This window comes from Dreissena polymorpha, chromosome 14 (assembly GCF_020536995.1).
Source record: "Dreissena polymorpha isolate Duluth1 chromosome 14, UMN_Dpol_1.0, whole genome shotgun sequence".
NCBI classification, from domain to species: Eukaryota; Metazoa; Mollusca; class Bivalvia; order Myida; family Dreissenidae; genus Dreissena; species Dreissena polymorpha.
This window is the reverse complement of record NC_068368.1, coordinates 19,507,670-19,522,231: the sequence shown is the minus strand read 5'-3', so window position 1 is coordinate 19,522,231 and position 14,562 is coordinate 19,507,670. Positions and strand designations below refer to the sequence as shown.

Sequence of the window (14,562 nt, the reverse complement as noted above, 5' to 3'; positions counted from 1 at the left end):
CCGCAGTCAACACTGGCCATACCCCACAGGGTTCACCATTTCTACATAAACATGTATGGGGAAAGCCTTTAAAATCTTACCTGAAACTTTAAAGCACAAGACTTTCATACTTGGTATGTTGCTTCTTCTAGAGGTCCTCTTTTTAAAGTTTGTAACAATCATGTCCCTGTGGTCAAAATTGACCACGCCACATGGGGAAACATTTCTAACATGGTCAATAGCAAAATGCCTTCAAATCTCTGCAACAAGGCCCACAGCTTTGATATTTCAAATAAGTATGTAACATCAGATAGTCGTCCTCTGCAAAGTGTGTTCAAATTATGTCCCAGGGGTAAAAACTGACCACGCCCCAGGTGTTGCATTAAGTTAGCAAAATATCTTTAAACTTTTTTTGTCTATACGGACAAGGCAAATAGCTATTCTTTGTGGTATGTAACATCAGATAGAGGTCCTCTACGTAGTTTATTCAAATCATGTCCCTGGAGTCCTTTTAGCCACACCTGTTGGGAGGCGTAAACTGTTTTATATGGACTTATATAGCAAGAAATGTTTGAATTATGCTCCTGTCCTCAAAAGTAGCCCCAAACCATGGGTCTCATGGAAGCTTCAGTTTCTCATGTGATGTTCAGGGATCCTCAGGGTCCTCTAGTTTCAAGGTAACTTTTACATAAGCGTTTTTTCTTGAAACTTCATATGCAGTTCATCTCCACCACGATTACTACTGCTTACATTTTGTGAGCTGTTGTACATGAAAATACTTTCTGAACACTGTGTTGAGATGCATTAAAGACTAAAAGAATCCTTGGCAAAATTCACATTTTTTTTTACGAACATGAATCAAAATGTTGCACTGAAGAACCACATGTTCAAAGTACTGCGGCATTGAAGGTTAAAATACAGCCTTCAAAATGTTGCACCTCTGGTTCCATCTGCCAATCACATTAAGTAATCAATCTTGTTGCAATATTAGCCATTGCAACACCAATCACTTTTAACAGTTAACAGATGCCAAGTATCAGTTATGCATGTATTCTGTACTGACATCAGAAATTATTCAGTTTTACTTATTATAATTTACTTCAAGATCACATAACTCATGTTTTTTTTAAATCTTTATTACCCAAATTTCATACTTTTTAAACCCAGTATTCTACAAACACCAGTATCAATTCACAGACAATATGCAACTTGCAAAATAAAGTTTGTTTGGATGTGTGTGTCTACTTGGCGTCAAATAAACTACACAGCCAAATTGTGAACAAAGCTCTGTGACAAGACATTTCATACATAAAATGACTAAATGTTTTATGATAAAAGTTCCTACCCCAAAAAAAATGTTTTAAAGACATGTATGAAGTTTATGTTATTTTTGTTCTCAATGCTCAGAGGGGCTAAGTGATTATATAAAGGAAGTCAAGATGGCAACGTCCATGCCGTGACATGGATTTTTTGCCATTGTACACCCTTTATTACTTACATTAATTTTGTAAATGCTGCTCACTTTCCTGCCATATCAGCAATTGGAAAGTGCTGTCAACGTGTTTATTTCGTATTAATATTTGCTCTATATCTCGACTTTACTCGCTACAAATTTTCTTAGCGGCATCCCAAAATTACAGCTCCCACTAAGAAAATTTGTAGCGATTAAAGTCGAGATCAAAAGTGAATATTACCGGTAATAAGAAATAAACGCTAATCGCTATTCTTATTAATATGGCTGGAAAGTGAGCAGCATTTAAACAATAAACAAAAGTAACAAGATACCGTCGGAAACGGGTGATGCTCCCCAAAGTTGTTTTTTTGTCACAATATTGCACTATATATTCAGATAAAAGAAAACGTCTTGAGGGCACAGTAGTTGGGGGGACAATATTTTTTTTTTAGAAAATTTCAAAGGGCCATAACTCTGTGAAAATGCATCCGACCAGAACCCCCTGATAATATGCATATCTTCTCTTGGTAGTGAAGCTTCCCATAAAGTTTCATTGAATTCCGGTCATTAGTTGCTGAGAAATAGCCGGACAAAAATTGTGGACGGACGGACAGACAGACACACACACGGACAGACGAAGCGGCGACTATATGCTCCCCCCAAAATAAATTTTGAGGGAGCATAATAAAGGGTATAAAACAGGGAAAAATACCAGTTTTGACATAGACGTCACCATCCTGATCGTCACGTGATTACCCCTTCTGATACTTCTGTTTGATAGTCACATTCTTAACATATCATTTTCAATTTCATATCAACGTTAACTTGAACATATATATAGGATCTTGCACGAGTGGTTGTTTTGTATTGAATTTATTAAACGAGTCATCTAAATCAAGATAAAAACGAGGCTTGCCGAGTTTTTATCTTTATTTAGATGATGAGTTTAATAAATTCAATACAAAATGACCACGAATCTAAGATTCTATTTATAACATGACCAACAAATTTTCTTTTTATTTTATGTTCTTTTCACTGTTTATTTACATTGTAAAAATGTTTTACTGACGAAATTCGCTGGAATAATGACGTCATTTTGTCAAAAAATGTGAGGTTCAGGGATCCTCAGGGTCCTCTAGTTTCAAGGTAACTTTTACATCAGCGTTTTTTCTTGAAACTTCATATGCAGTTCATCTCCACCACGATTAATTCTGCTTACATTTTGTGAGCTGTTGTACATGAAAATATTTTCTAAACACTGTGTTGAGATGCATTAAAGACTAAAAGAATCCTTGGCAAAATTCACATTTTTTTTTACGAACATGAATCCAAATGTTGCACTGAAGAACCACATTTTTTTCATGTTCAAAGTACTGCGGCATTGAAGGTTAAAATACAGCCTTCAAAATGTTGCACCTCTGGTTCCATCTGCCAATCACATTGAGTAATCAATCTTGTTGCAATATTAGCCATTGCAACACCAATCACTTTAAACAGTTAACAGATGCCAAGTATCAGTTATGCATGTATTCTGTACTGACATCAGAAATTATTCAGTTTTACTTATTATAATTTACTTCAAGATCACATAACTCATGTTTTTTTTAAATCTTTATTACCCAAATTTCATACTTTCTAAACCCAGTATTCTACAAGCACCAATATCAATTCACAGACAATATGCAACTTGCAAAATAAAGTTTGTTTGAATGTGTGTGTCTACTTGGCGTCAAATAAACTACACAGCCAAATTGTGAACAAAGCTCTGTGACAAGACATTTCATACATAAAATGACTAAATGTTTTATAATAAAAGTTCCTACCCCAAAAAAAATGTTTTAAAGACATGTATGAAGTTTATGTTATTTTTGTTCTCAATGCTCAGAGGGGCTAAGTGATTATATAAAGGAAGTCAAGATGGCAACGTCCATGCCGAGACATGGATTTTTTGCCATTGTACACCCTTTATTACTTACATTAATTTTGTAAATGCTGCTCACTTTCCTGCCATATCAGCAATTGGAAAGTGCTGTCAACGTGTTTATTTCGTATTAATATTTGCTCTATATCTCGACTTTACTCGCTACAAATTTTCTTAGCGGCATTCCAAAATTACAGCTCCCACTAAGAAAATTTGTAGCGATTAAAGTCGAGATCAAAAGTGAATATTACCCGTAATAAGAAATAAACGCTAATCGCTATTCTTATTAATATGGCTGGAAAGTGAGCAGCATTTAAACAATAAACAAAAGTAACAAGATACCGTCGGAAACGGGTGATGCTCCCCAAAGTTGTTTTTTTGTCACAATATTGCACTATATATTCAGATAAAAGAAAACGTCTTGAGGGCACAATAGTTGGGGGGACAATAATTTTTTTTTAGAAAATTTCAAAGGGCCATAACTCTGTGAAAAAGCATCCGACCAGAACCCCCTGATAATATGCATATCTTCTCTTGGTAGTGAAGCTTCCCATAAAGTTTCATTGAATTCCGGTCATTAGTTGCTGAGAAATAGCCCGGACAAAAATTGTGGACGGACGGACAGACAGACACACACACGGACAGACGAAGCGGCGACTATATGCTCCCCCCAAAATAAATTTTGAGGGAGCATAATAAAGGGTATAAAACAGGGAAAAATACCAGTTTTGACATAGACGTCACCATCCTGATCGTCACGTGATTACCCCTTCTGATACTTCTGTTTGATAGTCACATTCTTAACATATCATTTTCAATTTCATATCAACGTTAACTTGAACATATATATAGGATCTTGCACGAGTGGTTGTTTTGTATTGAATTTATTAAACGAGTCATCTAAATCAAGATAAAAACGAGGCTTGACAAGTTTTTATCTTTATTTAGATGATGAGTTTAATAAATTCAATACAAAATGACCACGAATCTAAGATTCTATTTATAACATGACCAACAAATTTTCTTTTTATTTTATGTTCTTTTCACTGTTTATTTACATTGTAAAAATGTTTTACTGACGAAATTCGCTGGAATAATGACGTCATTTCGTCAAAAAATGTGAGGTTCAGGGATCCTCAGGGTCCTCTAGTTTCAAGGTAACTTTTACATCAGCGTTTTTTCTTGAAACTTCATATGCAGTTCATCTCCACCACGATTACTACTACTTACATTTTGTGAGCTGTTGTACATGAAAATATTTTCTAAACACTGTGTTGAGATGCATTAAAGACTAAAAGAATCCTTGGCAAAATTCAAATTTTTTTTTACGAACATGAATCAAAATGTTGCACTGAAGAACCACATTTTTTTCATGTTCAAAGTACTGCGGCATTGAAGGTTAAAATACAGCCTTCAAAATGTTGCACCTCTGGTTCCATCTGCCAATCACATTGAGTAATCAATCTTGTTGCAATATTAGCCATTGCAACACCAATCACTTTAAACAGTTAACAGATGCCAAGTATCAGTTATGCATGTATTCTGTACTGACATCAGAAATTATTCAGTTTTACTTATTATAATTTACTTCAAGATCACATAACTCATGTTTTTTTTAAATCTTTATTACCCAAATTTCATACTTTCTAAACCCAGTATTCTACAAACACCAGTATCAATTCACAGACAATATGCAACTTGCAAAATAAAGTTTGTTTGGATGTGTGTGTCTACTTGGCGTCAAATAAACTACACAGCCAAATTGTGAACAAAGCTCTGTGACAAGACATTTCATACATAAAATGACTAAATGTTTTATAATAAAAGTTCCTACCCCAAAAAAAATGTTTTAAAGACATGTATGAAGTTTATGTTATTTTTGTTCTCAATGCTCAGAGGGGCTAAGTGATTATATAAAGGAAGTCAAGATGGCAACGTCCATGCCGAGACATGGATTTTTTGCCATTGTACACCCTTTATTACTTACATTAATTTTGTAAATGCTGCTCACTTTCCTGCCATATCAGCAATTGGAAAGTGCTGTCAACGTGTTTATTTCGTATTAATATTTGCTCTATATCTCAACTTTACTCGCTACAAATTTTCATAGCGGCATCCCAAAATTACAGCTCCCACTAAGAAAATTTGTAGAGATTAAAGTCGAGATCAAAAGTGAATATTACCGGTAATAAGAAATAAACGCTAATCGCTATTCTTATTAATATGGCTGGAAAGTGAGCAGCATTTAAACAATAAACAAAAGTAACAAGATACCGTCGGAAACAGGTGATGCTCCCCAAAGTTGTTTTTTTGTCACAATATTGCACTATATATTCAGATAAAAGAAAACGTCTTGAGGGCACAGTAGTTGGGGGGACAAGAATTTTTTTTATAAAATTTCAAAGGGCCATAACTCTGTGAAAAAGCATCCGACCAGAACCCCCTGATAATATGCACATCTCCTCTTGGTAGTGAAGCTTCCCATAAAGTTTCATTGAATTCCGGTCATTAGTTGCTGAGAAATAGCCCGGACAAAAATTGTGGACGGACGGACAGACAGACACACACACGGACAGACGAAGCGGGGACTATATGCTCCCCCCAAAATAAATTTTGAGGGAGCATAATAAAGGGTATAAAACAGGGAAAAATACCAGTTTTGACATAGACGTCACCATCCTGATCGTCACGTGATTACCCCTTCTGATACTTCTGTTTGATAGTCACATTCTTAACATATCATTTTCAATTTCATATCAACGTTAACTTGAACATATATATAGGATCTTGCACGAGTGGTTGTTTTGTATTGAATTTATTAAACGAGTCATCTAAATCAAGATAAAAACGAGGCTTGCCGAGTTTTTATCTTTATTTAGATGATGAGTTTAATAAATTCAATACAAAATGACCACGAATCTAAGATTCTATTTATAACATGACCAACAAATTTTCTTTTTATTTTATGTTCTTTTCACTGTTTATTTACATTGTAAAAATGTTTTACTGACGAAATTCGCTGGAATAATGACGTCATTTTGTCAAAAAATGTGAGGTTCAGGGATCCTCAGGGTCCTCTAGTTTCAAGGTAACTTTTACATCAGCGTTTTTTCTTGAAACTTCATATGCAGTTCATCTCCACCACGATTAATTCTGCTTACATTTTGTGAGCTGTTGTACATGAAAATATTTTCTAAACACTGTGTTGAGATGCATTAAAGACTAAAAGAATCCTTGGCAAAATTCACATTTTTTTTTACGAACATGAATCCAAATGTTGCACTGAAGAACCACATTTTTTTCATGTTCAAAGTACTGCGGCATTGAAGGTTAAAATACAGCCTTCAAAATGTTGCACCTCTGGTTCCATCTGCCAATCACATTAAGTAATCAATCTTGTTGCAATATTAGCCATTGCAACACCAATCACTTTAAACAGTTAACAGATGCCAAGTATAAGTTATGCATGTATTCTGTACTGACATCAGAAATTATTCAGTTTTACTTATTATAATTAACTTCAAGATCACATAACTCATGTCTTTTTTTAATCTTTATTACCCAAATTTCATACTTTCTAAACCCAGTATTCTACAAACACCAGTATCAATTCACAGACAATATGCAACTTGCAAAATAAAGTTTGTTTGGATGTGTGTGTCTACTTGGCGTCAAATAAAATACACAGCCAAAATGTGAACAAAGCTCTGTGACAAGACATTTCATACATAAAATGACTAAATGTTTTATAATAAAAGTTCATACCCAAAAAAAAATGTTTTAAAGACATGTATGAAGTTTATGTTATTTTTGTTCTCAATGCTCAGAGGGGCTAAGTGATTATATAAAGGAAGTCAAGATGGCAACGTCCATGCCGAGACATGGATTTTTTGCCATTGTACACCCTTTATTACTTACATTAATTTTGTAAATGCTGCTCACTTTCCTGCCTTATCAGCAATTGGAAAGTGCTGTCAACGTGTTTATTTCGTATTAATATTTGCTCTATATCTCGACTTTACTCGCTACAAATTTTCTTAGCGGCATCCCAAAATTACAGCTCCCACAAAAAAAAATTTGTAGCGATTAAAGTCGAGATCAAAAGTGAATATTACCGGTAATAAGAAATAAACGCTAATCACTATTCTTATTAATATGGCTGGAAAGTGAGCAGCATTTAAACAATAAACAAAAGTAACAAGAAACCGTCGGAAACGGGTGATGCTCCCCAAAGGTTTTTTTGTCACAATATTGCACTATATATTCAGATAAAAGGAAACGTTTTGAGGGCACAGTAGTTGGGGGGACAATAATTTTTTTTTAGAAAATTTCAAAGGGCCATAACTCTGTGAAAAAGCATCCGACCAGAACCCGCTGATAATATGCACATCTCCTCTTGGTAGTGAAGCTTCCCATAAAGTTTCATTGAATTCCGTTCATTAGTTGCTGAGAAATAGCCCGGACAAAAATTATACACGGACGGACAGACAGACACACACACTCGGACAGACGAAGCGGAGACTATATGCTCCCCCCAGAATAAATTTTGAGGGAGCATAATAAAGGGTATAAAACAGGGAAAAATACCAGTTTTGGCATGGACGTCACCATCCTGATCGTCACTTGATTACCCCTTCTGATACTTCTGTAAGATAGTCACATTCTTAACATATCATTTTCAATATCATATCAACGTTAACTTGAACATATATATAGGATCTTGCATGAGTGGTCGTTTAGTATTGAATTTATTAAACGAGTCATCTAAATAATGATTATTTAGATGACGAGTTTAATAAATTCAATACAAAATGACCACGAATCTAAGATTCTATTTATAACATGACCAACAAATTTCTTTTTTATTTTATGTTCTTTTCACTGTTTATTTACATTGTAAAAACGTTTTACTGACAAAATTCGCTGGAATAATGACGTCATTTCGTCAAAAAATGACGTCATTTAACAGTTATATAACTAGTGTAATAACACCCATGTAATAAACAAAAATGAGCATTACGTTATTTCACTCCTGGCGCGTAGGTCATGTTATAAAACAGTTTATTAATAATGTTTACTTCATACGTATTGCAAAATTATATTTCCATTTTGAAGTAAGTATATTATACAATTAAAATATATTTATATTATTTTAATGTTTGTATGTTTGATTTCTGCAATACAATTTACATTCAGATTAATAAAGCAGTGCTAAAATCTCATGAAAATGAACCTGGTACATGTAATTGATTTGCCTGCCAAAAATAAGCTAGGACCTGTAATGTTCCAAACTATGTTCATGAACTCTCAAAAAATTTGCTGGAGCACTCCAATATCCTTGAATTCATTCAAGACATATCACAAGGTAATGAATCCTATGATACAAAAAAAACATTAATAGCAACATTTTAACAATATTTACAGAATGGCATTCTTCTTTAAGTTGAACTGATTAGAGGCATGGCTGTCATAGTTATCTAAAAAGGCATAATGAGGTATTGGATAACATACAATGAAGTGACAGGTTACAATGCACTAAATCAATAGAAAAAAATACAAATAACTATGACTTATGACAACTTTATAGAAGAGCAATATGTGCATCAACACTCAATAATGAAACCCCATTATACAAATTTTGATTTATAGTATTTACAACAAAATGGACGGAGCATTTAGTAACACAGGATAACCAGAAAATTATTGTTTCAATTTACAAAAAGACCAATATACTATGTCTGTTTTCAGTGTTATTCATGGGCAAAATTCCAGAATGACTTCAAAACTTACACTAGAATTAATTTTGATTTTGCATGAGGGATACAAAAGATAAATATGTTAGCACTTCTAATAATGTGAAATCTTAAAAAAAATGTATAGAACACGCACAAATAGGTTGTAAATAATCTAAGTATGAATAAAAAATTTGTTTAAGGTAAAAGGCACTCATTTTTTAGCCGGAAATTATTGTTGCAACCCAAAAATGAAAATGGAAATTACCTTGTTTACACATGAGGATAGAACATTTGTTTGGTATATGTTCTTAAAAATTATCAACATTTCCAGTAATCATTGCATTACCGGTACACCAAACAACATCAAATGATTTGTGTTTGAATATACATAATTGCAAACAACATTGAAATGTAAGCAGGCAAAAGAATTCGGGAAATAATGTTTCCTTATACAAACTTATGTAAGCAATGCATAAAAAAAATCTGGTCAATAAATAAGTAAACATAATACAGATGCATGCTATTAGTACAATGAAATGTGTGAGTGAATATATACATGAGTTACTAAAGAAAGCATGGGAAGATATGGAACAACGGTTGCTGATCTTCATAGAAAGCATAGGAAGATATGGAACAACGGTTGCTGATCTTCATATAGGAAGATATGGATATGGAGTTGCTGATCTTCATACAAAAACAAATGTATCCCTTTACCACTCAGAAACACACTTTGACGCATTTAAAGTCCTTTAGAAAATCAAATTAAAGTCAAGTCCTTTCTTAATATATTCAAGTTTGAAAGGCTTCATTTCCAACTTTAAGATACTGATGAGTAGCAGACAGCATAAAACCTGAACAGACTGAGTTACTCGCAGGCTGTTCTGGTTTTATGCTGTTTGCACACAGCCATTTTCACTTTGCTTCTAAGTAGAAAAGGGTTATATGCATACAATGTCCAATACAATCCTTAGTTTCAGTGAAATTAAATAAAAGCCAATCATACTGGCAAGAGGTTTTCAAAAAGCCCCACTGAAGACATTAAGTAAACAAATCAAGGGCAATAACTCTCACTGTTTTGATTAAATACGATATATGTTAATGCATATATATAATTTATCATACCTCTACACTGATATCGGCAAGATACAAAGGTGCCTCATATAATTTTTTATATCAAGTTAGTAGTATCCATATTTCTGATTGTCATAACTCGCCTGTCTGAGTCTGTGATCATCATATTGGTATTGTTTGCTGTACTGGTTTTCATTGCCAGAGTGTTTGTCATAGAGATTATAATTGTCTGACTGGTTGCTATAGCGACTATCCTGGCTGGGATGTGGTCTATATTGATGAGAAGGTCGGTTGGGAGGGAGGGGGTTCTGTGTAAGGTCGGCTATACGCAGGTCTTTCAGCTGTAACAGTTGTTCCATCTTCGATATCTTTGACTGCAACATCTGCAACATTTATGATTTTCTCGTACATTTTCTGTCCTTATGTTGTTTTTAATTGGATACACAAAACAGTATGAAGTGTTTTCAAATCTCTTATATAAATACAGATACGATCTAAAAGTACACTTTTTTTTACAACATAGGTTAAGTATTAAAAACATTTTGTTTTTGTATAACTGAGACTTAACACATTTCACCCAAATTATTTTTTTCGAACAATTCCCAAAAAATCTGCAATCATGACTCAGTTCATTTTAAGTGCCCCAACTCTTAAACTCTTTAACAACAAGCAAATTTGTTAAATTTAATAAACACGGCAATAACTGTATTATAACAAAGTGTAGAGTTACTGTTTTTATGCATCACAATTCTCTTCATTGATATATAAATATTTGGCATAGTTTATCTCACACAAAAACAACAAAGGGCAATAACTCTTATTTAAGAAAGTGTAGGGTTGTGGTGCTTTTACATAGAACTACATACATCCTCATTGATATCATTACATCATTTAAAACTCATGTTGAAATGTTTTATAATTTCTGAGATAAAGCCCTGTAAAGTTTGTGACAGAAAGACAGACTAATGGACAGACGGATACTATCAAAAGTTTATTCTTCAGCCTTCAGCGCTGGATAAGAAGCCCCACCATATGTAATATGCTCAAGTTTGATTAACTTGTTTAGGATGGTAAAGGAGTACTTATCAGGTTGCAGGATTCATGGTTATGACTGGGAAGGGGGGAATAACTCACAAAGTTGTCTTTTATACAAGTGTTTGTACAAGAAAACATAGAAAGCGAAATGGTAGGTGAATGGGAGAGGAAGTAGACTATCATGGCATATCTTGTGAACATAGGTTGAATATACTGGATTTGTGAACTTTTGTTGAATATGTGTGACAATGTAGTCTGCTATGGTGTGTATTGTGAACAGAGATTGAATGGGCAAGACAGGGTAGTCTGCTAGGGTATGTATTGTGAACAGAGATTAAATTGGAAAGACAATGTAGTCTGCAAGGGTAATCTATTGTGGACAGTTGTTGAATTGGCTAGACAATGTAGTCTGCAAAGGGTATGTATTGTGCAGAGGTTAAATGGGCAAGCCAATTGTAGTCTGCTATGGTATGTTTTGTTGACGGTGGTTGAATGGGGAAGACAATCTAGTCTGCAAGGGTATCAATTGTGAACAGAGATTGAATGGGGAAGACAATGTAGTCTGCAAGGGTATCAATTGTGAACAGAGATTGAATGGGGAAGACAATGTAGTCTGCAATGGTATCTATTGTGAACAGAGATTGAATGGGGAAGACAATGTAGTCTGCAAGGGTATCAATTATGAACAGCGATTGAATGGGGAAGACAATGTAGTCTGCAAGGGTATCTATTGTGGACAGTTGTTGAATTTGCAAGACCTTGTAGTCTGCAAAAGGTATGTATTGGGCAGAGGTTAAATGGGCAAGCCAATTGTAGTCTGCTATGTTATGTATTGTTGACGGTGGTTGAATGGGCAAGACAATGTAGTCTGCAAGGGTATCTATTGTGAACAGAGATTGAATGGGGAAGACAATGTAGTCTTCAAGGGTATCTATTGTGAACAGAGTTGAATTGGCAAGACAAGGTAGTCTGCTATGGTATGTTTTGTGCAGAGTTTAATGGGCAAGCCAATTGTAGTCTGCTATGGGCTCGGTCAACAGCTGGAGCGTGCACGTCGCGACTGAGGCGAGAGTCGCCTGCAGAAGATTTTTTCACCTGTACATATTTTCTTATAGAGGGGAACTTCTGCGGGTGGCTCTGCCAATCCAGCTGAGTCCGTCACCCTCGCGCCGGACGTCTTCCACACTGCTGGGATTGCTGTTTTCTCCAAGATGCAGTGGACTTGTCACCTGCTGTATATCGTCGAGAGCTGCCAGAGGTCCCGCCTGTAGGGGGACAGTGGGACGGGACCACCAGTGTGGGGGACACACGGGACGGACCTGGGGCTGCTAGGGTATGTATTGTGAACAGAGATTGAATGGGCAAGACACGGTAGTCTGCTATGATATGTTTTGTAAACAGAGATTGAATGGGCAAGACAGGGTAGTCTGCTAGGGTATGTATTGTGAACAGAGATTGAATGGGCAAGACAGGGTAGTCTGCTAGGGTATGTATTGTGAACAGAGATTGAATGGGTAAGACACGGTAGTCTGCTAAGGTATGTTTTGTGAACAGAGATTGAATGGACAGTTTGTTCTATGATATATCTCAAGAGCATTGGGTCAATAGTAACACTTTAAAAGCCTGTTAATAGTTCGCCTAGATTAGTTTATTACATAACTGTGCACATTAATCTACTTGTGCAACAAATCTACAACAAGAGGCATAACGGGTGCCACGCTCGGCTGCGAAAGCTTGTCAGATTTTTTTTTTTTTAGAGGTCACAGTGACCTTGACCTTTGACTTAATGACCCAACTAGAGATGTGTTCGTCAGAAACAAAATGCCCCCTACTGCGCCACTTTGAAATAAAATTTCTATTTATTATTTGGCAGGTATAGAAAACATCTCCCTTTAAAGCTTATTACTTCCATAGGATTTTGTCCAATCCAACCAGGGGGGGGGGGTCTGAAGACAGTCAAAAATGACCAAGTCAGACATCACTGACAACCAAGGCCTTTGGTTTATCAAAGAGAAACTAGCCAGAGTTCATCATGTATCTATGGACATAAGTCCACAGGTATGTAATGAACACAACTATTAACAACTAAGTAAATGAAAGAAATGATAATTATAACATTTAAAAAAAAAACTTTGACAAATCAATCATTTGAGTTATAAATAATCAAAACAATAAATCTGTACAGTAACTGTGAAAAGAACTTCAATTCTTGGTAAGGAAATATATAATATGAGATTTATAATTATATAAATAACTTCCCTTGAAAATAATTGTCTCTAACAAATCTCTATTTTTAGTAGCAAATAATTAAAAGCCACTACCGTGACTGTAGATTCACCACTCAAAATGTGCAGCTCCATGAGATACACATGCATGCTAAATATATAAAGTGGCTATGTTCAATATTGAATAATCATCTCCCTTTAAAGCTTATTACTTCCCTTAAATGTGTATTTTTTACCGTAGACCTTGAAGGATGAACTTGACGTTGACCTTTTACCACAATGTGTTTGTCAAAAACACAATGCCGCCTACTGCGCCGCTTTGATTTATTTAACAAAAATATATACGTGGGCAGGTCAGATAACTATGTCCATTTAAAGCTTATTACTTCCCTTGACTTTGTTTTTTCGACCCTAGACCTTGAAGGATGATGTTCACCTTGAAATTTTACCACTCATTAATGTGCAGCTCCATGAGTTACACATGCATGCCAAATGTCAAGTTGCTATCTTCAATATTTAAAAAGTTATGGCCAATGTTAAGGTTTTAGCACGAGGCCTACGGCAGACAGCAGACGGCGGACGACGAGTTGGCTATGACAATAGCTCGGGTTTTCTCCAAAAACAGCCGAGCTAAAAATAAGACTTTCAGACCTGCATTAAAATAAGGTTGTGTAGGATGTGTTAAATTCATCTCCTGACGCCAGTGGGTCTAGTGGCCTCAACACGATTTTGAAGGTCATCTATGCGCATATCTTTTAAGTGGAGCAAGTGCTCTAATCTGGATATTTTGGCTTGTAAAATCTACAAATACAGAAGCATTAGATAGGCTTTTAAGTAGGTACAACTTGTTAGTATTGGAAATGGTTTCCTATCTAAAAATATAAAACCAATTTGGTACATGCATGTTCAAACTGTTGAATAATATGATTACAAAGTGTGGTGCATAAAAATATCACTTTAGTATTGTAATACAATTTTACAATTCAAGACATGCTTTAAAATAGAATAGCAATCATATCACAAAAAGTTATGAGATTTTATGTCATTTAGTGTAACAACCTAAAGTGCATATACTTTAAAATAAACTGATAGGTAAGACTTGCACAGCTGTTATGGATTGGCAGAATAAAATCTACAGGCTTA

The 14,562-nt window shown here is 35.0% G+C and overlaps 1 protein-coding gene across 8 annotated transcripts in view; it reads right to left on the bottom strand.

The window, feature by feature from the left end:
- Positions 1-5,618: 5,618 nt before the first annotated feature.
- LOC127856885 (sperm flagellar protein 1-like) overlaps positions 5,619-14,562 on the bottom strand; it is a 33,807-nt gene continuing 24,863 nt past the window's right edge. For 7 of the 8 annotated variants that reach the window (XM_052393073.1, XM_052393072.1, XM_052393074.1 and 4 more), the window contains 2 exons: positions 14,071-14,220; positions 6,894-10,542 (listed from right to left, as the gene is read on the bottom strand). In XM_052393073.1, the coding sequence (XP_052249033.1) occupies positions 14,107-14,220 (114 nt within the window). In that variant the 3' untranslated portion in view covers positions 6,894-10,542; positions 14,071-14,106. Of the gene's footprint in view, positions 10,543-14,070; positions 14,221-14,562 lie in introns of all 8 variants that reach the window. The other variant, XM_052393070.1, reaches the window with a different exon arrangement.